The 26,507-nt window shown below is 48.6% G+C and overlaps 2 protein-coding genes across 3 annotated transcripts in view; both read right to left on the reverse strand.

Moving 5' to 3' along the window:
- NSUN4 (NOP2/Sun RNA methyltransferase 4) overlaps positions 1-21,828 on the reverse strand; it is a 24,754-nt gene extending 2,926 nt beyond the window's left edge. Inside the window, exons 1-5 of one of the 2 annotated variants that reach the window (XM_023221509.2) lie at positions 21,326-21,828; positions 17,119-17,462; positions 14,472-14,626; positions 8,706-8,866; positions 560-684 (exon numbers count right to left, since the gene is read on the reverse strand). In XM_023221509.2, the coding sequence (XP_023077277.1) occupies positions 560-684; positions 8,706-8,866; positions 14,472-14,626; positions 17,119-17,462; positions 21,326-21,418 (878 nt within the window). In that variant the 5' untranslated portion in view covers positions 21,419-21,828. Of the gene's footprint in view, positions 1-559; positions 685-8,705; positions 8,867-14,471; positions 14,627-17,118; positions 17,463-17,966; positions 18,309-21,325 lie in introns of those variants that run through there. The other variant, XM_023221510.2, reaches the window with a different exon arrangement.
- On the reverse strand, positions 18,301-21,297 carry LOC111548785 (sperm head and tail associated protein-like). The gene has a single exon (XM_023221504.2). It carries the CDS (start codon positions 20,645-20,647, stop codon positions 18,431-18,433), a length of 2,217 nt encoding a protein of 738 aa, XP_023077272.1. The 5' UTR covers positions 20,648-21,297; the 3' UTR covers positions 18,301-18,430.
- Positions 21,829-26,507: the final 4,679 nt, after the last annotated feature.

Consider the following 26,507-nt stretch of genomic DNA (forward strand, 5'->3'; position numbering starts at 1 on the left):
TTAGCCAGGATGGTCTCGATCTCCTGACCTCGTGATCCGCCCGCCTCAACCTCCCAAAGTGCTGGGATTATAGGCTTGAGCCACCGCGCCCGGCCCCTAGTAGTTATTTTTCAAACATATGCTACTCACTGGTACTGAGGATGAAATACCATGAGTGAATCTGTGCAGCCCACTCTAGTATATATGTCCTACTAGATAGGGTTGTTTTTGTTTTTGTTTTTTGAGACAGAGTCTTGCTCTGTTACCCAGGCTGGAGTGCAGTGGTGCAATCTCAGCTCACTGCAGCCTCCACCTCCTAGGTTCAAGTGATTCTCCTCCCTCAGCCCCCTAAGTAGCTGGGACTACAGGTGTGCATCGCCACACCCAGCTAATTCAGATAGGGTTTTCTTGTTCCAGAGATGATCCCATGATTTCTGTCTCCTCTAGGCAGATCTCCAGCCATAAGATTCCTGTGTGGGTTATGGTCTTGGTAAGAGTTTCCAGTCCCCCAGTCTCCCAGGTGACCAGACTCCCAGAGCACTCTGGCACAAAGTCCTGAGTTTAAAAATCTGTCACTCACGCAAGTAGCTGCATTTGCAGCACAGGCAATATCTGTCGCTCCTTCTTCCTCGACCGCTTAAAGATGTTGTTCTCCTCTTCATGAAGGGAGTGGCGGTCTGTGGTACAGGGCACATCCACCAGCACCTACCCAGAGTGTTAAAGGGTAAAGTATTAAAGATCCTTATAGGCTTCTCTTCCTTAGGCCAGAGATGTTTCAGGCCCCTGGCCCAAGTTTGTGAAATATTCCCTCTGCCCATCCCTCCTTTGCAGAGTACCTGACAAAGTTTTTCATTTTAACTTGGTAGACAATTGTGAAATAATGACTGGGAAAATAGTATATCTGGGAATATCATGGCTGGTCAAAAACCCAAAATTAACACATAAACAACTATAATTTGTTTTTTTTTTTTTAATTTTTAGAGACAAATATTGCTCTGTTGCCCAGACTGGAGTACAGTGATGTGATTATAGATCACTGCAGCCTCAAACTCCCTGGGATCAAGCAGTCCTCCCACCTCAGCCTCCTGAGTAGCTGGGGAGACAGATGCAAACCACCACTCTAGACTAATTGACTAATAATATATATATATACACATACACATTTTTTTTTTTTTTTTGAGACGGAGTCTTGCTCTGCTCTGTCACCCAGGCTGGAGTGCAGTGGTGCAATCTTGGCTCATTGCAAGCTCCGCCTCCTGGGTTTACGCCATTCTCCTGCCTCAGCCTCCCAAGCAGCTGGGACTACAGGCACCCACCACCATGCCCGGTTAATTTTTTGTAGTTTTAGTAGAGACAGGGTTTCACCGTGCTAGCCAGGATGGTCTCAATCTCCTGACCTCATGATCCGCCCGTCTCGGCCTCCCAAAGTGCTGGGATTACAGGCTTGAGCCACCGCACCTGGCCTAATTTTTGTATTTTTGTATTTCTGTAGAGACAGCATTTTGCTATGTTGCCCAGGCTAACTATAATTCTCTAAACAGTACACTTATGATTTGGTCATTTCTGTATTATACTCCAATAGGAAAGTTATCATAGTCTGGACAACATAATGAGAGTGAGATCCCACCTGTACAAAAAAAATTTTTTTAATTAGCCAGGCATGGTGGTGGCATGCACCTGTAGTCCCGACTACAAAAAATTTAAAAATTAGCCAGGTGTGGTGGCATGCACCTATAGTCCCAGCTACTCAAGTGGCTCAAATGGAAGGAATACTTGATCCCAGGAAGTTGAGGATGTGGTAAGCCGAGATTGTGCCACTGCACTTTAGCCTGGGAGATACAGTAAGACTGTCTCAAAAAATAAATAAATAAAATAAAGTTATTAGAAAATTATGACAGGAGGGCCGGGTGCGGTGGCTCAAGCCTTTAATCCCAGCACTTTGGGAGGCCAAGACGGGCGGATCACTAGGTCAGGAGATCGAGACCATCCTGGCTAACACGGTGAAACCCCGTCTCTACTAAAAAATACAAAAAACTAGCCAGGCGAGGTGGCGGGCGCCTGTAGTCCCAGCTACTTGGGAGGCTGAGGCAGGAGAATGGCATAAACCTGGGAGGCGGAGCTTGCAGTGAGCTGAGATCCGGCCACTGCACTCCAGCCTGGGCGACAGAGCGAGACTCTGTCTCAAAAAAAAAAAAAAAAAAGAAAAGAAAATTATGACAGGAGGCTGGGCACAGTGGCACACATCTGTAATCCCCAGCACTTTGGGAGGCCGAGGTGGGTGGATCACCTGAGGTCAGGAGTTTGAGACCAGCCTGGCCAACATGGCAAAACCCCGCCTCTACTCAAAATACAAAAATTAGCCAGGCATGGTGGCACATGCCTATAATCCCAGCTACTTGGGAGGCTAAGGCAGGAGAATCGCTTGAACTTGGGAGGCAGAGGTTGCAGTGAGCCAAGATTGTGCCACTGCACTCCAGCCTGGGCACCAAAGCGAGACTCTGTCTCAAAAAAAAAAAAAAAAAAATTAGCCGGGCGTGGTGGGAGCACTCTTGTAGTCCCAGCTACTACTCAGGAGGCTGAGGTGGGAGCATTGCTTGAACCTGGGGGGTGGAGGTTGCAGTAAGCCAAGATCACACCACTGCACTCTAGCTTGGCGACAAAGCAAGACTTCGCCTCAAAAAAAAAAAAAAAAAGAAGCTTACGATAGGACACAAAAATAACCACAAAACTTAAAAGGAAACAAGATTCCTTGAGCAAGTCAGCAGAAACAGAATCCAGTAAAACTAAATTCCCAGTTTATTTGTTTGTTTGTTTTTGGGATGGAGTCTCGCTCTGTCACCCAGGTTGGAGTGCAATGGCGCGATCTCAGCTCACTGCAACCTCCAACTCCTGGGTTCAAGCGATTCTCCCACCTCAGCCTCCTAAGTAGCTGGGACTATAGGTGCACAATACCACACTCGGCTAATTTTTGTATTTTTCTAGTAGAGACGGGGTTTCGCCATGTTGGCCAGGTTGGTCTCAAAATCTTGACCTCAGGTGATCCACCTGCCTCAGCCTCCTAAGGTGCTGGGATTACAGGCATGAGCCATCATGCCTGACCGACCCCAGTTTGTTTTCTCAATGAGACTAGCCAATTGCAGGAGTGAGAAAGGGAGAAAGAGCAGGAGTGAGATGGGGAGAAAGAGTAGATGAAGTTCCATCTGTAATTGATTGTCAACAATAGTTCTGATATAGGAATTATCCAATGTAGAATTAAAATATTAATATAAACCTTCTTAGATAACAAAAGAAGTTAAAAGAAAAACAAAACAGCAAGGACAGAGACCCCACAGTGAAAGAAACATGGTAAATAAACACAGTAAAATAATTTGACAGGGGTCAGGCGCAGTGGCTCACACCTGTAATTCCAGCACTTTGGGAGGCTGAGGCAAGCAGACCATGAGGTCAAGAGATCAAGACTATCCTGGCCAACATGGTGAAACCCCATCTCTACTAAAAATACAAAAATTAGCTGGGCGTGGTGGCATGCACCTGTAGTCCCAGATACTCAGGTGGCTGAGGCAGGAGAATCGCTTAAACCCAGGAGGCAGAGGTTGCAGTGAGCCAAGATCGTACCACTACACTCCAGTCTGGCAACAGAGTGAGACTCCATCTCAAAAAAAATTAGGCGGGGAGCAGTGGCTCACGCCTACAATCCCAGCACTTTGGGAGGCCAAGGCAGGCGAATCACCCGAGGTCAGGAATTCGAGACCAGCCTGGCCAACATGGAGAAACCCTGTCTCTACTAAAAACACAAAAATTAGCCTGGCATGGTGGCAGGTACCTGTAATCCCAGCTACTCAGGAGGCTGAGGCAGGAGAATCGCTTGAACCCAGAAGGCGGAGGTTGCAGTGAGCCAAGATTGTGCCACTGCACCCCAGCCTGGGCGACACAGCGAGACTCCATCTCAAAATAAATAAATAAATACAAAAATTAGCCAGGCATGGTGGCGGGTACCTGTAATCCCAGCTACTTGGGAGGCTGAGGCACAAGAATTGCTTGAACCCTGAATGTGGAGGTTGCAGTGAGCCAAGATGGGGCCACTGAACTCCAACTTGGGCAACAGAGTGAGACTCTGTCTCAAAAACTAAATAAATAAAATAATAATAATTTGACAGAGCTGAGATCAAAATCATCAATGGCATCAATTGCTTAAGTCAGCAATGAAAATAATAAAATGTATAGATTGGCTCACAAAGCAAAACCTGTCTATGCAGCATATAAGAGATACACCTAAAAGGAAATGTCCTAAATACAAAGGATGAGCTGAGCAAAGGTACAGCTGCAATGTTAAAAAAAAAAAAAAAAAAGCTGTAGGAGTTTCCCCGACCCAAAAAGGAGGATATGTCTATAGACTCTTTCCTTACTCCTTCTCAGTGTCCTGAGTCATGGCCAGAACTCTTAGGAAGATGGCTACAAGATATACTTAGGACCGCTGGACTCCTGAGCCCCTGATGCAGAGAAAGAGCAGAGCTATGCAATTTCAAGGGGATTATAAATTGATGGCAATATATCTGAACATCTTTGATCTAATATATCTAATATTGCTTCAGTAGTGTCAACAGTGGAAAATGTTCATTTTGAGAGGCCAAGGCAGGCGGATTGCTTTAGCCCAGGAGTTCGAGAACTGCCTGGGCAATATGACAAAACCCCATCTCTACAAAAAATACTAGAAAAATTAGCTGGGCTTGCTGGCACGTGCTTGTAGTCCCAGCTACTTGGGAGGATGAGGCAGGAGAATTGCTTGAGCCCAGGGAGCAGAGGTTGCAGTGAGCTGAGATTGTGCCATTGCACTCCAGCCTGGGCAATGGGAGTGAAACTCTGTCTCAAAAATAAAAAAATATGTTGATCTCAGTCACAGAAGAAAGAAAAGGAAGTTGTACTGTTGCACTACACTTAGGAAACATTTAGGGAGGGTAGTCAAATCACTCCACATCAAATATGGCACGTGCATCTTCACATCAGGCACTGGCATGGATGTCAATCATAAATAACCAGTCCTGCCAGGATAGTGCTCCCACTGAATCTCAGCCCTGGGCAAGTATCTAACAAATATTATTTGTATTAATATCAATTTGTATAATATTGTATTATAAGGGAAGATAGAAACATGTTCAAATAAACATCATATTATTTGAAATAGAGCTCACAAAAAAAAGAAAGTTGTGAGTTGGGGGGAAGGGTTACTGTCTTCCATGAACATGCAGAGCTCTGAGGTTCTGTCCCTTCTCCAGCTGATGGACAAGTAAAGCCGGGAGAAGGATGGAGTTACCAAGAGTATGTAGAGCCCTGAGGTAGTATTCTTCTTTGCATCTAAAGTGCTTAACGCAGATGGGCGTGGTGGCTCACACCTGTAATCCTAATGCTTTGGGAGGCTGAGGCAGGAGGATCACTTGAACTCAGGAATTCGAGACCAGCTTGGACAACATAGTGAGACCTCATCTCTACAAAAAGTTAAAAAATTAGCCAGGCATGGTGCACGTGCCTATAGTCTCAACTACTTGGGAGGTTGAGGTAGGAGGATCCCTTAAGCCCAGAAAGTCAAGACTGAAGTGAGCCATGATTGCATCACTGCATTCTAGCCCCAGCAAGACCTTGTCTCAAATAAATAAATAAAAGTACTTAACACTTGCCTACCACAGCAGAGTATATTGTACACAACTAGTTTTTTTGTTTTGTTTTGTTTTGTTTTTGAGACAAAGTCTCGCTCTTGTACCCCAGGCTGGAGTGCAATGGTGTGATCTCGGCTCACTGCAATCTCCGCCTCCTGGGTTCAAGCAATTCTCCTGCCTCGGCCTCCCGAGTAGCTGGGATTACAGGTGCCTGCCACCACACCCGGCTAATTTTGTATTTCTAGTAGAGACGGGGTTTCACCATGTTGGCCAGGCTGGTCTCGAACTCCTGACCTCAGGTGATCCACCCGCCTTAGCCTCCCAAAGTGCTGGGATTATAGTCATGAGCCACCGTGCCCGGTCACAACTAGTTTTTCAACAGACAAATTAACAAAGACATCTTCAAACATCAAAGCTGTCAAGTGAAAGAGCAGGTCACTCATTCTATATTGCTCCAATATAAGTAGCTAGGATCAATGAATGGAAATAATAATTATAATAATGGTAAGGATTGTGATGATTATAATACTAGTGAATGCTTTCTATATTGCAGACATTGTGCCAAATGCATTCTTATTCAATTTTCACCTACAGGATAGGCACTATACTATTACCCTCATTTTACAGATGAAGAAGCTGAAGTTTAACTGAAAGTTAAGTAACTCACTGAAACTTCTCTGGCTGATAAGTAAGGGAACCAGGTCTAATCCAAGCAGTCTGATTCCAGAATCCTTGCCCTCACCCATATACTATGCAATCTACAGATTGCAGTAAGAGGCAGAACTTTCTAACATTGTAAGTGTTCAACAACAGAACCTCAGTGTGCACCCATCAATGGATGTGTTTAAGCATAGGCTGAAAAATGATGATGGCTCCTGCTTGCCTAATTTTCACCACCAGGTACTATATTAAATGCTTTCCCTGGATACTCACTGAATCCACACAATAATCCTAAGTGGTAGGATTACCCTGTTTCACAAACGAAGAGGTTGAAGTTCAGCAAGATCAACAGTTTGCCTAAGGTTAGTAAGTAGCACCCCTGTAATGTAGCAATTGGTTAGGCTGACAGGAGAGGTCATGCTCTCTCCACCATGTTCCGCTGCTCTCATATCAAGAAAAATGAATAGGCCAGGCACAGTGGCTCACGCCTGCAATCCCAGCACTTTGGGAGGCTGAGGCGAGTGGATCACTTGAGGTCAGGTGTTCGAGGCCAGTCTGACCAACATGGTGAAACCCTGTCTCTATTAAAAAAAAACAAAATTAGCCAGGCGTGGCGGCACACACCTGTAATCCCAGCTGCTTGGAAGGCTGAGCAGGAGAACCGAACTTTGAACTGAGGCTTGAACCAGGGAGGCAGAGGTTGCAGTGAGCCAAGATTGCACCACTGCACTCCAGCCTGGGCAACAAGAGCAAAACTGTCTCAAAGAAAAAGAAAAAAATGAGTAGGGGATTCCTATACAGGCAGAAAGCAAGTCTCAAGCCTATCCAAGATTCCATAAGCTTTGGTCTTTCTTTCAGTTTCTTAGAGTGGTTGAGGCAGAATGGTGAGAACTAGACAGATTGGGTAAATCAGGTGACAACACAGAGACAACAGCTATATATTTTATATATTTTTAGAAATACGTGTTCTAAACAAATATTTTTAGAATATGCCATTTAAAATAAAATAAATAACTTGAAAACATGAAGAGACTGGCCTGGCACAATGGCTCACATCTATAATCCCAGCACTTTGGGAGGCTGAGGTGGGGGGACTGCTCAAGCACAGGAGTTCGAGGCCAGCCTGGGCAACATAGTGAGACCCCGTCTCTACAAAAAATCATTTGCTGGGCATGATGGCACACTCCTCTAGTCCCAGCTACTCGGGAAACAGAGGCAGAAGAACCCCTTGAGCCCAGGAGGTTGAGGCTGCAGTGAGCTGTGTTCACACCACTGTACTCCAGCCTGGGTGACAAAGTGAAAACTTGTCACTCAAAAAAAAAATTTTTTAAGTAAATATGGAGACTTTCAACATGATTCATAATAAGAGATTGTAAATTAGATACTATCCATTTGGCAAAAAAATTAAGTTTGATAGCATCAATGTTGGCAGGATATGGGAAATCAGTACTCATTCCTTATCAGTAGGAGTGAAACTGGTTTAACCTCCACAGAGATTCAGCAATCTCTATCAAAATCTTAAATTGATATAAACTGTTATTCAACAACTACCCTTCAAAAATGTCAACAAAATTAAAAAAGGACTTAACCCCAGGACACATTATTAAATGAAAAAAATACAAAGTTCAGAAGAGTGAGTACAATATAATATACTACCGGCCAGGCGCAGGGGCTCGTGCCTGTAATCCCAGCACTTTGGGAGGCCGAGGCGGGTGGATCACGAGGTCTGGAGTTCAAGACCAGCCTGGCCAAGATGGTGAAGCCCCGTCTCTACTAAAAAAAAAAAAAAAAAAAAAAATTAGCCAGGCATGGTGGTGGGTGCTTGTAATCCCAGCTACTCAGGAGGCTGAGGCAGAGAATTGCTTGAACCTGGGAGGCGGAGGTTGCAGTGAGCAGAGATCGCATCATTGCACTCCAGCCTGGGCAACAAAAGTGAAACTCCTTCTCAAAAAAAAAAAAAAGAAAAGAAACAATCGTTATCTATAGGGTGGGGAAGTAGGGGGCTACAGGCTAGAAGAGAGAAACTCACTTTTCACTGGATACTCTTTTGTGCCTTCTGAATTTTGTACCATGTGCTGTACTGACATTCAAAAATAAATAAATGAGTTTATTCACACTTATCTTCGTGAGGCTTTCTGAGCAACCGACTTGAGAAATAAAGTAAGCCTAATAACTTTTTTCCCCACTCAAATAGGTTCAAATTCTTTTTTGCTGCCAACTGTCTTTAATGGAGATAATAACCAGTCATCTAAGCTGATTTTTCTTTTGGTCAAATCACCGATGTAGAACTGGCTGGTCCAGAAACAGCTCTACATACTCAAACATACGGGCTGGATCCTAACCCCTCAGGCCCTGGAGCCAGGATGGGGAGGCCTCATTAAGCTAGATGCATGTCCTAAATCAAGAATCACTCACCCGGTCATAGGTGTCCCCCTCCAGTTCTCCCCATTTCCTGCCATCCCATGAGGTAACTCGAACTCGATTTCTATCCCTGATCTCTTGAGGCACATAGCTGTGAAGGATCTTCTGTAGTCTGGCTATTCGGGAAGTGGAGAGATCATTGGCAGCAAGATTGCCTGTGGAAATAAAGATACTTCAGAGGCCATGGCCAAGTGAAACATTGCACCAGCAATGGCACTAATGGAGTCAGACCAATTCTCAGGCAGTCCCAGCCAACACAAACCCCAGCATCAGGAACATTTATTATGTGCATGGCACAGCATCAGTCATTCTGGAGTGGGGTTGCTATGGCAAACACCTACATGGGCCAGAAAGTTATTTAAGTCAATGAATAAAGCAGACCAAGTAAGACTCCTTTCCTTTCTCCTTTCCTGTCCCCTCTCCCCTTTCTCCCCCTCTTTCCCCTTTTCCCTTTTCCTTTCCTATCCCTATTCCTTTCCTCTTTCTCCTCTCCTTTCCCCTTTTCCTTTCCTTTCTCCTCCCCTTTTCCCCCTTCCCTTTCCTCCTTTTCCTTTCTTTCCTTTTCTTTTCTTTCTCTCTCTCTCTTTCCTTTTTCTTTTTTTTTTGAGACAGTCTCATTCCGTCGCCCAGGCTGGAGTTCAGTGGTACACTCTCGGCTAACTGCAACCTCCACCTCTTGGGTTCAAGTGATTATCGTGCCTCAGCCTCCCAAGTAGCTGGGACCATGGGTGTGCGTCACTTCACCTGGCTAATTTTTGCATTTTTAGTAGAGACAGGGTTTCATCATGTTGGCCAGACTGGTCTTGAACTCCTTACCTCAGGTGATCCCACCTGCCTTGGCCTCCCAAAGTGCTAGGATTACGGGTATGAGCCATTGCACCCAGCCACATTCTTTTTTTTTTTTTTTTTTTTAAGACAGGGTCTCTGAGTCTGGGCATAGTGGCTCACGCCTCTCATCCCAGCATTTTGGGAGGAGGCCAAGGTAGGTGAATTGCTTCAGCCCAGGAGTTCAAGGCCAGCCTGGGCAACACAGCAATACCTCATTTCTACAAAAATAAAAATGTATTTAAATAATTTTTAAAAAAGAGACTGGAAGGCCAGGTGCGGTGGCTCACGCCTATAATCCCAGCACTTTGGGAGGCCAAAGCAGGCAGATCACAAGGTACGGAGATCGAGACCATCATGGCTAACATAGTGAAACCCATCTCTATTAAAAATACAAAAAATTCGCTGGGCATGGTGGCAGGTGCCTGTAGTCCCAGCTACTCGGGTGGCTGAGGCAGGAGAATGGTGTGAACCCAAGAGGCAGAGCTTGCAGTGAGCCAAGATCGCACCACTGCACTCTAGCCTGGGCGACAGAGCGAGACTCTGTTTAAAAAAAAAAAAAAAGGCCAGGCGCAGTGGCTCAAGCCTGTAATCCCAGCACTTTGGGAGGCTGAGACGGGCAGATCACGAGGTCAGGAGATCGAGACCATCCTGGCTAACACTGTGAAACCCCGTCTCTACTAAAAAATACAAAAAACTAGCCGGGCGAGGTGGCGGGCGCCTGTAGTCCCAGCTACTCGGGAGGCTGAGGCAGGAGAATGGCGTAAACCCAGGAGGCGGAGCTTGCAGTGAGCTGAGATCCGGCCACTGCACTCCAGCCCGGGCGACAGAGCAAGACTCCATCTCAAAAAAAAAAAAAAAAAAAAAAAAATACTGAGTCTCATTATGTTGCCCAGATGGGTCTTGAATTCCTGGTCTCAAGCAATTCTCCCACCTCAGCCTCCCAAAGTGCTGGGATAATGGGTATGGGCCACCATGCCCAGCAAAGAATATTTATTTCTAAAAGAATATGCTCTCCCACTATTCTGGAAACCTATGGCTCTCTTCATCTTTGGTAGATACTACAGTGGATTTACCCAAAATTATTCTCCTCCTCCCCCTTAGGAATAGAACCCCAATTATTTGGAAGGGAAAAATTGCCCCAGAAGACCACATTTCTCAACCTTTCTTTAGTTTCGCTCTTGTTGCCCAGGCTAGAGTGCAATGGCGTGATCTTGGTTTACAGTAACCTCCACCTCCTGGGTTCAAGCGATTCTCCTGCCTCAGCCTCCCGAGTAGCTGGGATTATAGGCATGTGCCACCATGCCAGCCAATTTTGTATTTTTAGTAGAGACGGGGTTTCTCCATGTTGGTCAGGTTGGTCTTGAACTCCCGACCTCAGGTGATCTGCCTGCCTCGGCCTCCCAAAGTGCTTGGATTACAGGTGTGAGCCACCAGACCCAGCCAAGCCTTTCTTTCACAACTAAATATGACTATATGACTAACTTTTGGTCATAGTTGTAGGCAGAAGTATTGGATAGGAATTCTGGGAAGATATTTTTAAAAAGTTGACATAATTGGGAGATGAAATGAGTCTCTTTTGCCCAATCCTTTCCTCTTGACTCAAATATGGATGTGATGGCTGGACCTCCAGCCGTCATTTTGGACCATGAGGCCTTGTCTTAGAGCTTTACTAGTTATATATCTTCTCCCTCTTAAAGGGAGGGAGGCTAAGGTTAACACCAGCAACAAAATACACTGCAAAAGGAAAAAGGGAGCTTAAGTCCCTGATGATTGTGGAGCCTCCATACCTGGAGTGCCTATATCTCAGCTTCTCTTATGTAACAGATAAATTAATGTTTCCTCTTTAAGCTAATTAGTTAGGTTTTCTATCAAATGCAACCAAACCTAATTCTGATTTACCATCTACCTTTCATTTTCTGTTTATTGATAGACATGAGTTCAAGAAATATCTCACTTTGCTTAGTGCTACTATGAGAAAAATATTGCAAGTTTGATGATAAATGACAGTTGATACCTGGCCTCTGAGTCAAAGAGCAACAAGGGAGGGTGCAAGAAGGCGAGATGCGAGTGTCCCCCTTATCTAATGGGAGTGGTCACTACTATGAACCAGCTTAGTAATACCACAAATAAATGTCTCCTTTTTTTTTATTTTAATGGAGACAAGGTCTCACTATGTTGCCCAGGCTAATCTCGAACTCCTGGACTCAAGTATTCCACCTGCCTCAGCCTCCTAGCTTGTGCTGGGATTACAGGCGTGAGTCACCGCCCCCCGGCCAATGTCTCCATTTTTGAGCGCACTCAAAGAAGTAAAAATTGTATTCTCTGCTCTAGAGGAATTTGCAGAAGGATATGAACTGAGAAAAAGAAACATGGGTTCCAGTTCTGGCTCTACCTCTAATTCTTGTATTATTTATTTAATCTCCACAGAACGCAATTTCTCCCTCCATAAAATATGAGGGCTAGACTAAGTAAACCCTACCTTTCCTTCTTATACAAATTCTGTGATGCCGTCTTCCCCGAATCAAGAGTTGTCATTCGGATGAGGAGCTGGGATGAAAGTGAGGTGCTGATAGTTAAGCACACCTTAGAAGAACAACTCTCAATTACTTCTGCTTTGCCCTTCTTCCTCCTCCTAGTTCAAGTTCCTCCTCCTCCAAGTAATGCTACCCTTACTCATCTCCCTTCTAATGGATTCCCACAGCATTCAGTCAGATCAGAATTGTCCAGCACATCGGCTGGGCTCTCTTGCATTGGATTCATTAAGCCCATGACCCATCTTTTCTTCTCTCCCTCTGGACTTACAGAAAATGTGATACCTGTCTGAATCAACCAATGCCTATCATAAGGCTGGATGCTGACTCAAACTGTGCAAGCTGGCTGACAAGAGCTGGAAAACAAGGGCCTAGGCCTAATAGAAAGGCTTGGGCACAGGGCAAGAGAAGTCTGGCTGAGCTCCACTGCACTCCAACTTGGGCAGAAAAGCGAAACTTCATCTCAAAAAAAAAAAAAAATAGTGCACAAGGCCTTGGCTGGGCTACTTTACTGAGACAAATAAGATGTGGGCCTATCCCCAAGGAATCTACCTTTTTTTTTTTTTTGAGACGGAGTCTCGCTGTCGCCCAGGCTGGAGTGCAGTGGCTGGATCTCAGCTCGCTGCAAGCTCCGCCTCCCGGGTTTAGGCCATTCTCCTGCCTCAGCCTCCCAAGTAGCTGGTACTACAGGCGCCCGCCACCTCACCCAGCTAGTTTTTTGTATTTTTTAGTAGAGACGGGGTTTCACCGTGTTAGCCAGGACAGTCTCAATCTCCTGACCTCGTGATCCGCCCGTCTCGGCCTCCCAAAGTGCTGGGATTACAGGCTTGAGCCACTGCGCCCGGCCCCCTTTTTTTTTTTTGAGACAGAGTTTTGTTCTTGTTGCCAAAGCTGGAGTGCAATGGCGCGATCTCGGCTCACTGCAACCTCCGTCTCCCAGGTTCAAGTGATTCTCCTGCCTTAGCATCTCGAGTGGCTGGGATTAGCCTGCTACCAGGCCCGGCTAATTTTTTGTATTTTAAATAGAAACAGGGTTTCACCATGTTAGCCAGGCTAGTCTTGAACTCCTGACCTCAGGTGATCCACCCGCCTCAGCCTTCCAAAGTGCTGGAATTATATGCGTGAGTCACCGTGCCCGGCCAGAATCCATCATCTTTAAGAGGGAGAAGATATAACTAGTAAAGCCCTAAGGCAAGGCTAATGTTGCAAGGGCAATACCCATGCTGTGGGAGCACAGGAGACAGGCATCATTTCTGAACCGGCCAGCAGAAGTCATAAGGAAAGATGTCCAAGAAGTGGCACACTTGAGCTGAGGCTTGAAAGTCAAAAGGATGGCTGGGCATGGTGGCTCACACCTGTAATCCCAGCATTTTGGGAGGCCAAGGCGGGTAGATCACAAGGTCAGGAAGTCGAGACCATCCTGGCTAACGCGGTAAAACCCTGTCTCTACTAAAAGTACAAAAACAAATTAGCTAGGCATGGTGGCGGGTGCCTGTAGTCCTAGCTACTCAGGAGGCTAAGGCAGGAGAATGGCGTGAACCCAGGAGGCAGAGCTTGCAGTGAGCCAAGGTCACGCCAGCCTGGGCAACAGAGTGAGACTCCATTTCAAAAAAAAAAGAAAGTCAAAAGAATTTGGACAGCTAAGGGTGAAGGAATTCCAGGGAGAAAATTTAACAAGAGCAAAGGCAACAGAGAGTAGCAGAGTAAGATTAAAGCACATAAAGCCTGGAAGAGTGACATATAAAACATATAAATGGTGACTGAAGGCAGATCTTATCATTTTAGCTGGTAGGCTAAAGAAACGGGCTTAATCTTAGAGGAAAAGTAAACAGATGAAGAGGAGCGTGTGTCATGTGATCAACTGATCATAGCCCTACTTTAATCTGACTTCAGAGAACTTGTTCAGCAATCTTTCTTGACCAATTGACAGAGAAAGAGAGGAACTAATGAAAAAATATACAAGCTTAGCAAGTAAGTACTACCCTCCACTCTGACTTTGGGACTAGAGAACCTACCATATTCTTTGTGTGTGTGTGTGAGGGACAGGGTTTCACTCTGTCACCAAGGTTGGAGTGCAGTGGCACAATCTGGGCTCATTGTAACCTCTACTTCCCAGGTTCAAGCAATTCTCCTACCTCAGCTTCCTGAGTAGTTGGTATTACAGGCGTGCACCATCACACCTGGCTAATTTATATATTTTTAGTAGAGACAGGGTTTCACCATGTTGACCAGGCTGGTCTGGAACTCCTGCCATCAGGTGATCTGCCTGCCTCGGCCTCCCAAAGTGCTGGGATTACAGACGTGAGCCACTGCACCCGGCTGAACCTACCATATTCAATGTACCTAGGACTAGGTGAGGTAGGGAGCTCTCTCTGCCCAACACACCAGCACCCTGACTTACGGCAACAGCCAGTCTGAAGCAACGCTAGTGTCTTTCCCCCAGGAGCTGCACACAGGTCAAGCACGATGTCCCCAGGCTGCAGGCCAAGGGCCAGGACAGGCAGCAAGGAGGCAGCATCCATCAGGTAGTAGTCCATGACACCCAGGCTGCCAGGTCTGGAAAAGAGGAGACCACTTTATTGTTAAATTCCAGGTCAGGACACCCACTGGGAGTCAAGGCCACCAAGTCCATGCCCTCTGGGGCCTGAGCTCCAATCAGCAAAAATTCATTGTTCTCAGACCCACATTTACTTACTCACTTATTCATTCATCTATATGGGAGCCAGAATTTTTATTTATTTATTTATTTATTTATTTATTTATTTATTTATTTATTGACGGAGTTTCACTTTTGTTGCCCAGGCTGGAGTGCAGTGGCACGATCTTGGCACACTGCAACCTCTGCCTCCCAGTTTCAAGTGATTCTCCTGTCTCAGCCTCCCGAGTAGCTGGGATTACAGGTGCCCGCCACCATGCCTGGCTAATTTTTTTTTTTTTTTTTTTTAAGATGCAGTCTCTCTCTGTTGCCCAGGCTGGAGTGCAATGGAGCAATGTTGGCTCACTGCAACCTCTGCCTCCTAGATTCAAGTGATTCTCCTGCCTCAGCCTCCCGAGTAGCTGGGATTACAGGCATGTACCACCATGCCCAGCTATTTTTTGTATTTTTTATTTTTATTTTATTTTATTTTATTTATTTTTTTTTTTTTGAGACGGAGTCTTGCTCTGTCGCCCAGGCTAGAGTGCAGTGGCCGGATCTCAGCTCACCGCAACATCTGCCTCCTGGGTTCACGCCATTCTCCTGCCTCAGCCTCCCGAGTGGCTGGGACCACAGGCGCCCACCACCTCGCCCGGCTAATTTTTTGTATTTTTAGTAGAGACGGGGTTTCACCGTGTTAGCCAGGAGGGTCTCGATCTCCTGACCTCGTGATCCGCCCGTCTCGGCCTCCCAAAGTGCTGGGATTACAGGCTTGAGCCACCGCGCCCGGCCCCTTTTTTGTATTTTTTAGTAGAGACGGGGTTTCACCATTTTGGCCAGGCTAGTCTTGAACTCCTAATCTCAGATGATCTGCCCGATTTGGCCTCCCAAAGTGCTGGGATTACAGGTGTGAGCCACTGTGCCTGGCCAATTACTGTTTTTAAATAGCTGTCTTCTTCACTAAACTGGAAGCTCTATGAGGGCCTGTGCATCAAGGCACTTGAATGCCTAGTATTTGGTAGACAATTTTTTTTTTTTTTTTTTTTTGAGATACAGTCTCGCTCTGTCGCCCAGGCTGGAGTACAGTGGCACGATCTCAGCTCACTGTAATCTCCACCTCCCGAGTTCAAGCAATTCTCCTGCCTCAGTCTCCCAAGTAGCTGGGACTACAGGTGCACACCACCACACCCAGCTAATTTTTTTTTTTTTTTTTTTTTTTTTTTGAGACAGAATCTCACTCTGTCACCCAGGCTGGAGTGCAGTGGCATGATCTCAGCTCACTGCAAGCTCCACCTCCAGGGTTCACGCCATTCTCCTGCCTCAGCCTCCCAAGTAGCTGGGACTGCAGGCGCATGCTGCCATGCCCGGCTAATTTTTTGTACTTTTAGTAGAGACAGGGTTTCGCCGTGTTAGCCAGGATGGTTTTGATCTCCTGACCTCGTGATGCGCCCACCTCGGCCTCCCAAAGTTCTGGGATTACAGGCATGAGCCACCGTGCCCAGCCACCCAGCTATTTTTTTGTATTTTAGTAGAGACAGGGTTTCACCGTGTTGCCTAGGCTGGTCTCGAACTCCTGAGCTCAGGCAATCCGCCCGCCTTGGCCTCCCAAAGTGCTAGGATTAGAAGCGTGAGCCACCGTGCCCAGTCAATATTTTTAAATAAATAAATCAGTCTTTCAAAATTTATTCTTTTCAAAAAATAAATCAGTCTTTTTGAAAGTCTGATAAAGTCTTTCAAAAAGTGGTAGGGTATCGATTCCCATACCCTACAACTAACACTGAGCTCTCCTTAATTGTTACAGCAGAATTCAGCATTTGATTCCACAGTCTTTTCTCATACAATTTCATATACATGAGGATTGAATCAAGAAACTGGAAGTTCTTTCTTTTTCTCAGTCTAATACCAAGTTTGTGCCCCTATGCCAGCCCTATTTCCTAGGAAAGTCCCATTACCTCTTTGCTACCATGAAGTTACTTTTCCTATTCACTTTGATGGGTGGCTGTGAGGGCAAAATGAGAAGACTGCTGTGAATAACACACATTTCAACTTGAGAGGGCCCAGTGAGTGCTCATGTAAAAGGTGGCTGTTTTCTACCAGAGGCACAGAGCAGAGTGGGTTCAATTAGCCACATCACTTACCATCTGAGGGACCTAAAGCATGTAAGAATCTTAACTTCTGTGTACCTCAGTTTCCCCAAATGTAAAAGAGGAGCAATAATAACTACTTCATAAGGCTGTTGACAGAACAAAAAGAGGTAACATATACATAGCACCTCAAAAAATGCCTAGTCTGTATAAACATGCCATAAATATTAGCAATATTATGGTCCTTATCACAGAGAGTAGACGCTGAGTCTCATCATATCTACTTCCTGCAGGCACTCAGGACTGCTTGTCACGGCTCCAGATCCTACCTGGCAGGAGGGAAGCGACTGACATCCCCTCTGGCAAAAGTGAAGCATCGAAGGTTCGGACTGCAGGCCCAGGAGGCAGGGGATGGGGCTGCAGATTCGCCACCCTCAGACTGCAGTTCCCAGTGGGAGATGGCTTTATTCACAAAGTCCTTGGCACTCAGCTGCTCCAGCTTAGCATTTACATGATCCCAGGCAGCAAAGTTATTGACCAGTGCACCATACTTCTGCTCTGAGAGGAGACTGACACGGATTGATGGCCAAAGATCTCCAAACTGCACACTGTAAGTCATGTCAAAATACTGCAAAGCCAGTTGAACGGCAGGGAATTTAGGCTCTGTGGCAGCCTAAAAGAGAGAAGACAGGCTTATTGGTTTTCCCAGTCTTGCCTCTACCCCCTACTACCTGACCCCACCTCAGAGTCTAGGGGCAACTTGGATCCAGCTAGTGCCCACTCCTGCTTTTGCATCCCACCTGCCTGCCAGAGAAGTGTGAGAGGGAACAGTAGCAGAGGGTGGGCCTTCCCATCCCAGGGTTGTCTGATAAAGATGTAACTCTCATGGTACTGTGCGGGGGTCATCAAGGAGAGGGACCTTGGAGTAAGAGAAACTTAGAAGAATGGGAGCTCAGGAGAGGACTCTTGAGGAAAGCCTGCAGAAGATTAGGAGAAACTATAGAGGCTCTGGGAAGCTTTGAACTTAAAAGCAAAAGGCCCTTTTCTTCTGAACAGTCCTATTTAGAAAGTACTTTCATGTCTTCTAGCTTATGTGAGCACTACAACTGATAGCTCAGTAAGATACAAAAATAAATAAATAACGTTTCAATGTGATGAAGAGATGCGGGTAACTTACCTAGCGTCATGCAGTGACCAGCACCATAATGCTTAGAATCAGAGGGTTAAGGGTCATGGTGGGAGAGTTCCCAGACCCCAGAAAGGTAGGATAAGGAGGGCACACAGAATCTTGAGGTGTGAACCAAAACAGGGACTTGTAGGATGACTGCTATGGGGGTAGCAGGGGACAAGAGGACAAGAGCGAGGAGGCAGAGTACAAGAGAAATGAAGACTTCAGATGAGTCCACAAGTTGGTCCTGGTTGCTGCAGCTGGGATGCTTGTTATAGCTGGCAATCTTGTTACTATCTATGCCTTGCTCTGGCCTAGATTTTTGGTCTGGTCAGAACTTTTGCTCTGGCCTTCATTTCTTGTTATGGTGAGGACTCTCACTCTGACTGTGACTTTTGCCCCTGCTGGGACTCTTGCTCTGGCCTTGACCTTTGCTATGTTGGGGACTCTTGCTCCGGTTCCGACTTTTGCCATCATAGACTCTTGCTCTTGCCCTGACCTCTGCTAATTTGGGGACTCTCACCCTGGCGCTCATTTATGCTAAGCTGGGGACTCTCACTCTGGCCCTGACTTGTGTTTTGTTGAGGACTACTGCTCAAGCCCCAGCTTCTGCTAGGATAGGGACTCCTTTTCTGGCTCGGACTTCTGCTCAAATGATGGCTCTTGCTCCGGCTCTGACTTCTGTCATGATGGGGACTCTTGCTTTGGCTCCGGCTTTGACTTTGATGGGAACTCCTGCTCTCACTGTCACTACTCTGGCATTCCCTAATAATAGTCGAACTACAGCTGGGATTGGTGTTACAGCTGGAATCCTTGGATGAAGGCAAAGGGCAGCTGTAAGGGATCTGCAGGGGCTCTTTGCAAGGGCCTTGAGAGGCCACAGGGTAGATATGGAGGCCACAGGGGACAGTATCAGGGTAGGCCCGGACTCGGGGGACAATGGGTAAACTTTGAGGATCAAAGGGTGTTCTCAAAGGGATAAAAGAATAGATGTGGGTAGAACAAGGAGGCATCACAGGCTGACGACGAGGTTGGGGTGGGCCCCTAGGAGTGCTATAGGTGTCACACAGAGGCACAATGGGAGGGGGGCCTTTCGAATGATTGAGGGAGCCAGACAGTGGGCAGGGATGGGGTGTGGAGGGAACCACAGAGTATATATGGGTATTGCAGGGGGGCCCTATGGAGGGTCCATGGGGGCTGCTCTGAGCATAACTATTGGGCGAGACAGGATCACAAGGAAGGCAGAGGGGAAGAGAAGTGGGGATAACCGTTTTGAGGGTTCTACGGACCACAGTCGGTAAGGCAGTCCCTGGGGGAAGTTCTTTGGGGCTGGAATTTGAAGGAGTTGTGATGTATGGCTCCATACAAGGAGGACCAGAGAGGCAGGAGGGAGGTGAGGGAGAGGTGCGGGCCTTAGTGGGCTTGGGCTGGCTAGAAGGGGTGTGCTGGGGAGTGTTGACTAGGGAGAGACATTTGTGGGGCGTACGTGACTGTCTTAACTCTGGGGACTTAGGGGACTTCGGCTGGGGGGAAACTGGGGTGGAAAGAGGGGGTTCATTATAGCTTCTGCAGGGAAGTGACTGGGGTGGAGATATAAACTGGTTGCCCAGCGGTGAAGGGAAGGAAAGGACAGAATGAGGACCATGGGGACGAGATAGTTCCTGGGAACAGGGGGGACCAGAAATTGTGGTGCTCGGAGTTAGGATGAGGTAAGAGTTCCCACTTGGCTCCCAGGAGAGAAGGGACTCAAAGCAAGCCTTCCTGGGAGCCTGGGACTGGGGTGACCAAGGAGAATCAGTACTCCTGGGGCGCAGGCGGACGGCATAGCAGGGACTCCCAGGAGTAGGCATGCAGGCCTCTGAAGAAAGATGGGAGTAATGATAAGAGCCCTCCTGAGGTGACCTGGGAAAGCCAGGCCTACCTGCCTGAGAAGAGAGTGGGGAGCCACAAAAATTTTTCTCAAGGGGCAGGTCAAGCTGTGGTTTGGGTTCACAAGAGTCTAGAGGCTTAAGGCTGCCACGGTAAAAGCTGCCAGTTGGTGGGGAAGATGCTGGGGAGAGAAGGGGGTCATTATAACTTCTCCCTGAGGACCAGTGAGAGGGCGGAGAGATCATCAGCCCAGTTTCCAAAACTCTGTGAGAAAGGGTTGGGGAGTCCATAGGACTAGTTTCCACTGGCCGGCAAGCAAGAGGAGGTGAAATCGTGAGGCAAGTTCCCGGGGTCCTCTGTGTAGGAGGCGGCGAAATCATGGGTCCAGTTTCCAAGGGTACACGAGTGAGCTGAGGGGAGGTCACTGGGCTCGTTCCCGGGGACTGATGAGCAAGGGGAAAGGAGGTTGCCGGGCTGGTTCCAAAAGCTGAAGGGCATCTGCTGGAGTAACAGAGATTAGTGCGCTGGTCAAAGTACGCGCCTTGAAGACAGGCATGCCGCATTCTCGAGGGATTCATCCAGCTGCAATAAGGAGTCCGCTGACAGAGAGGGGGTGACCCCGGAATGCTGAACTGCTCAAAATAAGGGCTGGAGAGTGGTGAACCCGAGTAGCAGGGCTCGCGGCAGTAGGTCCTTTCCAGGAGTGGGGAAGAGGACTCAAAAGAACATCTCCCTGAGTGCGAGGAAGGTTGTGGGGGTGGAAGAGATGGTGGAGGCCGCGAGGGAATCGGCTGGGGTGGGTAGGGGGGCGTGCCAGTCATAGAAGAAATTCCAGGGCTTCCAGGGAGGCAAGAAAAAGGGTCTCTGGAGAAGCAGGGAGATTCCAGAGGATGAGAGGATTCGTTGCACCTTTTGCCAGGGTTTGGGCCGGCAGTATGGGCAGGGTGGTCGCTGTAACCTTTCCCGGTCGCCAGAGGCAGTTCCAGGTTGAGGAAGGGGCTGAAACCTTTCCTGCAAGGCGGCGGAGACCCAGGAGTGCAGGGAAGGTCGCTATGGTATTTTCTGAGGGGTGAGGGTGACCGGGCTGGCAAATCAATGAGGAAAGGAGGAGAAGTCAAGGTGGGGGAAGAATGGGCAAGGGAAAAGGGGAGGGGAGGGAGGGAAGTAAAAGGGGTAGTGGGGGACAGAAAGGTATGGGGGACACAGCTGAGGAACAAGAGACCGTGACATCACTAAAAGAATGAAGGCGAAGGTGATGACGCAACTTAGAGGGGCGGAGTCAGGAGACTGCAGAGGTAACAAGTGGAAGAAACGAACGCTCGGGACAGCAAGAGTGAGGACAGAGGCGGTGACGGAACAGACGTGAGAGGGAGGTGCCTCCGGATGCTCAGATAAGTACTTAGGAAAGACGCGTAGGCGTTCTAGAGGGCCAGGAAATGGAAGGACTGGAGAACTTTCCACCCTCACTTTTCCCTCCTGCGCCCCCAGCCGGACCTTACCCATTTCTTCTTATGTCGATGTCTCCGCGGGACCGTCGCGAAGTCCACACGCTTCAGCAGCTCCCGGACACCCCTCAGTGTCAGCGCAGCCATGTCGGCGTGCGCCACTGGGTAATTCCGACCGGAACCGCAGCGGGAGACTCGCGTGTTCCGGGGAGGTAGTGAGCGCCACCCGGCGGGACGCTAGCGAAAAAAGGGGAAGGAAATACATCCGACATTCTCCCAGGACTCCGCGCGCTTCTACAGACTCCGCCCCGCCGGGGATCCCCTGAAGGCTGCTGGAAAAAGAGCAACCTGGCACCCGGAATAATGACTCTTCCTGGATGCTTGGAGCAGTGCGAGGGACTCCAAAGAAGCCCCTAGCCCACTTGGGGGATCAGGGAGGATTAGGAGCTGGTGGTTGAGTACCGAAAGAGTTAGCTAGGTGAAAAGGGAAGGGAAGGGCCTCCTAGGCCGAAATTGCATGGAGGAAGTCCTTAGGTAGAGGAAAATGAGACGAGACTTGTAGGCAGAAGCAGATTTGCAGTGAAACGAATGAAGCTTAAGTTTCAGGACCTGTCATTTGCACGCCCCCTTTCAAGGACCTGTACCTAATTTGTATTATTATTATTTTTTTCTTGAGACGGAGTCTCCCTCTGTCGCCCAGGCTGGAGTGCAGTGGCACGATCACAGCTCTCTGCAATCCTCGCGTCCTGGGTTCAAGCGATTCTCCTGCTTCAGCCTCCCAAGGAGCTGGGATTACATGTGCGCACCACCACACCCGCTAATTTTTGTATTTTTAGTAGAGACGGGGTTTCGCCATATTGTCCAGGCTGGTCCCGAACTCATGACCTCAAGTGATCCACCTGCCTTGGCCTCCCAAAGTGCTGGGATTACAGGCGTAAGCCACGGTGCCCGGCCAAATTTTGTATTTTTTTTTTTTTTAACTATGGCTTCTCAAATTCTGGAAGCGTTAGGCCCCACAACATTTGACATCACTGGATCCAGTGGAGAGGAGGGACATGATCAGAAACTGTGTTTTTAAATGATCATTCAACAGCCAATTATCAGGGTGGGTAGGAGTGAGGCAGGGAGATTGGCTGGGATTACAGACATTGTTACCAGAGAGAGGGTTCTTGGATCTCTCACAAGAAAGAATTCAGGGCGAGTACGCAATGCAAAGTGAGAGCAAGTTTATTAAAGTAAAAGAATAAAAGAATGGATGTTCCATAGATAGAGCAGCCCCAAAGGGCTGCTGGTTGCCCCATTTTTATGGTTATTTCTTGATGGTACCCTAAGCAAGGGGTTATTCACACCTCCTCTTTTTTTTTTTTTTTTTGAGACGGAGTCTCGCTCTGTCGCCAGGGCTGGAGTGCCGGATCTCAGCTCACTGCAAGCTCCAACCCTGGGGTTTACGCCATTCTCCTGCCTCAGCCTCCCGAGTAGCTGGAACTACAGGCGCCGGCCACCTCACCCGGCTAGTTTTTTGTATTTTTTAGTAGAGACGGGGTTTCACCGTGTTAGCCAGGATGGTCTCGATCTCCTGACCTCGTGATCTGCCCGTCTCGGCCTCCCAAAGTGCTGGGATTACAGGCTTGAGCCACCGTGCCCGGGCAACACCTCCTCTTTTTAAGAGGAAGTCTGGCTCTGAAGCCTAGGCTGGAGTGCAGTGGCTTGATGTGATCTCGGCTCACTGCAAGCTTCACCTCGCCTGTTCACGCCATTCTCCTGCCTTAGCCTCCCAGTAGCTGGGACTACAGGCGCCCGCCACCTCGCCCAGCTAATTTTTTGTATTTTTGGTAGAGACAGGGTTTCATCCTGTTAGCCAGGAGGGTCTCGATCTCCTGACCTCGTGATCTACCCGCCTGGGCCTCACCAAAGTGCTGGGATTACAGGTGTGAGCCACCGTGCCTGACCGCCTCCTCTTTTTAGACCACATAGGGTAACTTCTTAACGTTGCCATATAAACTGTCATGGTGCTGGTGGGAGTGCAGCCGTGAGGATGATAGGAGGTTACTCTCGTAGCCATTTTGGTTTTGGTGGGTTGTGGCGGGCTCTTTTACTGCAACGGGTTGTATCAGCAAGGTCTTTATGAGCTGTATTTTGTGCTGACCTGTCTCAAACTGTGGCTTAGAATGTCTTAACCGTCTGGGAATGCAGCCCAGTGGGTTTCAGCTAAGGGAGGAGACCACGCCTCATATCATCTTATGCCCAATTTCTGCCTCCAAAGAAAGAAGTAAAAACTAAAAGGCAGAAATGAAAGCCACAGGCAGACAGCCGGGCGCCGCACCCGGGCCTGGTAGTTAGAGATCTAACCCTGACCTAATTGGTTATGTTATCTATAGATTATAGACATTGTATAGAAATGCACTATGAAAATCCCTATCTTGTTTTGTTCCAATCTAATTACCGGTGCGTGCAGCCCCCAGTCAAGTACTCCCTGCTTGCTCCATCAATCACAACACTCTCACATGCACCCCCTTAGAGTTGTGAGCCCTTAAAAGGGACAGGAATTGCTCACTCGGGGGGCTCGGCTCTTGAGAGAGAAGTCTCACCGATGCCACCGGCCGAATTAAACCCCTTCCTTCTTTAACTTGGTGTCTGAGGAGTTTTGTCTGCGGCTCGTCCGGCTACATTTCTGTGTTCCCTGTCCGGGAAGCGAGGTGAATGGTGGATGGTCGAGGCAGCTCCTTAGGCGGCTTAAGGATGCCCTGTGGAACATCCCTGCGGGGGACTCCGACCAGCCCAAGCGACGTGGATCCTGAAAGCGCTGCCGGGCAGGCGTTTGTCCCGGTGAGACGCCTCGCCAGAGCAGTGTGTGGCAGGCCCCCGTGGAGGATCAACGCAGTGGCTGAACACCGGGAATGAACGGGCACTTGGAGTCTGGACATCTAAAACTTGGTAAAACTAGTCTTTGAAACTTGCCCTCTCCATTTGAGTGGAAGTTGTTTGGACGAACGGAGGCAAGATGGTGCACTTCCGGGTTCTTCTTCACCACCAACTCTTCCCGCGCACGAAAATGCAGCCAGCGCCCAGGGAGGGTGCAGACCAACTGGGCATGCGCCAGGTGACGTCAATCTGAAGAGACCAAGATTTACCTGGTCGCACCTGCGGAACGCCCCTGACACGCCCATGCCCCACCTATTGCCCTCCCACTCCTAGAAAAGCCGCTCTCCGCCATTGAGCCCCGGCGGCCTTCTCACAGCCCCAGCGGCCTTCTCACAGCCCGGCGGCCCTCTCACAGCCCCAGTCCTGTCGGGATGTCGGGACTGTGGGAAGTCCGTCCGAGAGCCCCACGGGGGGACTCTGCCAGCCTCCTTCGCCGGAGGCCGACAGACTTCTCCCGCACACCTTAGGTTACCAAAATAAATGTGTAGTTTTGCTGTTACACTTGCCTACCCGCTGGTTCTTTTGCGCCCGCTGGGCTGGTCTTAGAAAAACAAGACAGATGGTGCCGAACCCGGGAGGAGACCCCTCCTCAGGGCCCCCAGGGTCCGGGGAGCCTCCTCCTCCTCCTTCCACGCCGCGGACGGACCAGGACCTGAGACCCGCTTCGCTCACTCTCACGGCCTCTCTGGGGTAAGTGCCCTTGTCTCCTCTTTACCACCCTCGGCCAAAACCCTGTGCAGGTCCGAGGTCCATTTTGAGCCACCAAGTGGCTTGGGAGAGCCTTGCAGGACGGAGACGTCCGCCTGAAGGTAATCTCCACTTTGGCTCCATGAGCCTCCACTCTGTCTCTGCTGGTTCCAAAGGACGCTTTGAAGCCAGGCAGAGATCCACTTCCATTTCCATTGTGTCCCTCGGCCAAAATCCTGCGCAGGTCCGAGGTCCATTTTGAGCCACCAAATGGCTTGGAAGCCACCACGTGGCTTCGGAGAGCCTTGCAGGATGGAGACGTCCGCCTGAAGGTACCCTCCACTTTGGCTTCAAGAGCCTCCAGTCTGTCTCTGCTGGTTCCAAAGGACGCTTTGAAGCCAGGCAGAGATCCACTTCCATTTCCATTGTGTCCATTGTGTAAGTAAAGAGGAAACAAATGGGAAACCCCCAGTCCAAATTTCCAAAGAGCACCCCCTTAGGGTGCCTCCTAGCCAATTTAAAAACCTTACAGCTTGAACAAGACCTTAGGAGGAAGCGGTTAATTTTCCTTTCCACTGTGGCGTGATCGACCTCAGCAATTTCTGCCAGCGGCTAGGCAAGTGGTCTGAAATTTACATACAAGGCTTTTGGGCCTTGGGCTCTCTCCCTATACTCCTTCTCTCCACCCCCTCCCTTCCTGCCCAGACTCCTCCTCCTCCCCCCATCCAGACTCTCCTCCTTCCTCCTCCTTATCTACTAGTAATCCACTCGGTCCCGTGCCTCCTTCGGGGCCCCCAACTGGCTGTCTTGAGTCTCCTGTCTCTGCACACACCCACTCTAAGTGCCCTGCTGATGTCTCCACTCCTGCCCCACACCCTCCTACAGTGTTAGCGCCTTTGCGAGAGGTGGCTGGGGCGGAGGGGGTAGTCAGAGTACATGTCCCTTTTTTATTGGCCGATCTTTCCAAAATTGAGAAGCGTTTAGGTGATTTCTCAGCTAATCCTACCATATACATAAAGGAATTTAGACACCTTTGTCAGGCCTATGACTTAACTTGGCATGACCTCCAGGTTATCCTAACCTCTACCCTAAACTGACTGAGGTTCTAACCCAGTATACCCGGTTAGATCCGGCCTCCCCCACAGGGGCCACCATTTTGGCGTCTTATTTCATTTCTCAATCAGCTCCTGACATTCATAAAAAACTTCAAAAGGTAGAGGATGGTCCTCAGACACCAATACAAGACCTGGTTAAATTAGCCTTTAAGGTCTATAGCTCCAGAGAGGAGACGGCAGGCTCGCCTTGAACTGAAGTTACAGCTCCTAGCAGCGGCTTTACAGCCCAGTCGTAACCCCAGACCAGAGAGCACACACCCCTCAGACTCCAAAGCTACAAAAGGAGCCTGCCTGCTATAAGTGCGGCAAGGCAGGACACTATGCCAACAGGTGTCCGCAAGGTCCCCGAGTCCCAACGCGGCCTTGCTATAAGTGCAAGGCATCGGGACATTAGGCCAGTGAATGTCCTAACCCTCATCCACCAGCAACCCCCTGCCCTGCTTGCCAGCAGGGAGGAAACTGGAAGTCTGATTGCCCCACCCTGAGAACAGGTGCCGCGCCTCTACGTGACC

Source organism: Piliocolobus tephrosceles, chromosome 1 (assembly GCF_002776525.5).
Source record: "Piliocolobus tephrosceles isolate RC106 chromosome 1, ASM277652v3, whole genome shotgun sequence".
NCBI lineage: Eukaryota > Metazoa > Chordata > Mammalia > Primates > Cercopithecidae > Piliocolobus > Piliocolobus tephrosceles.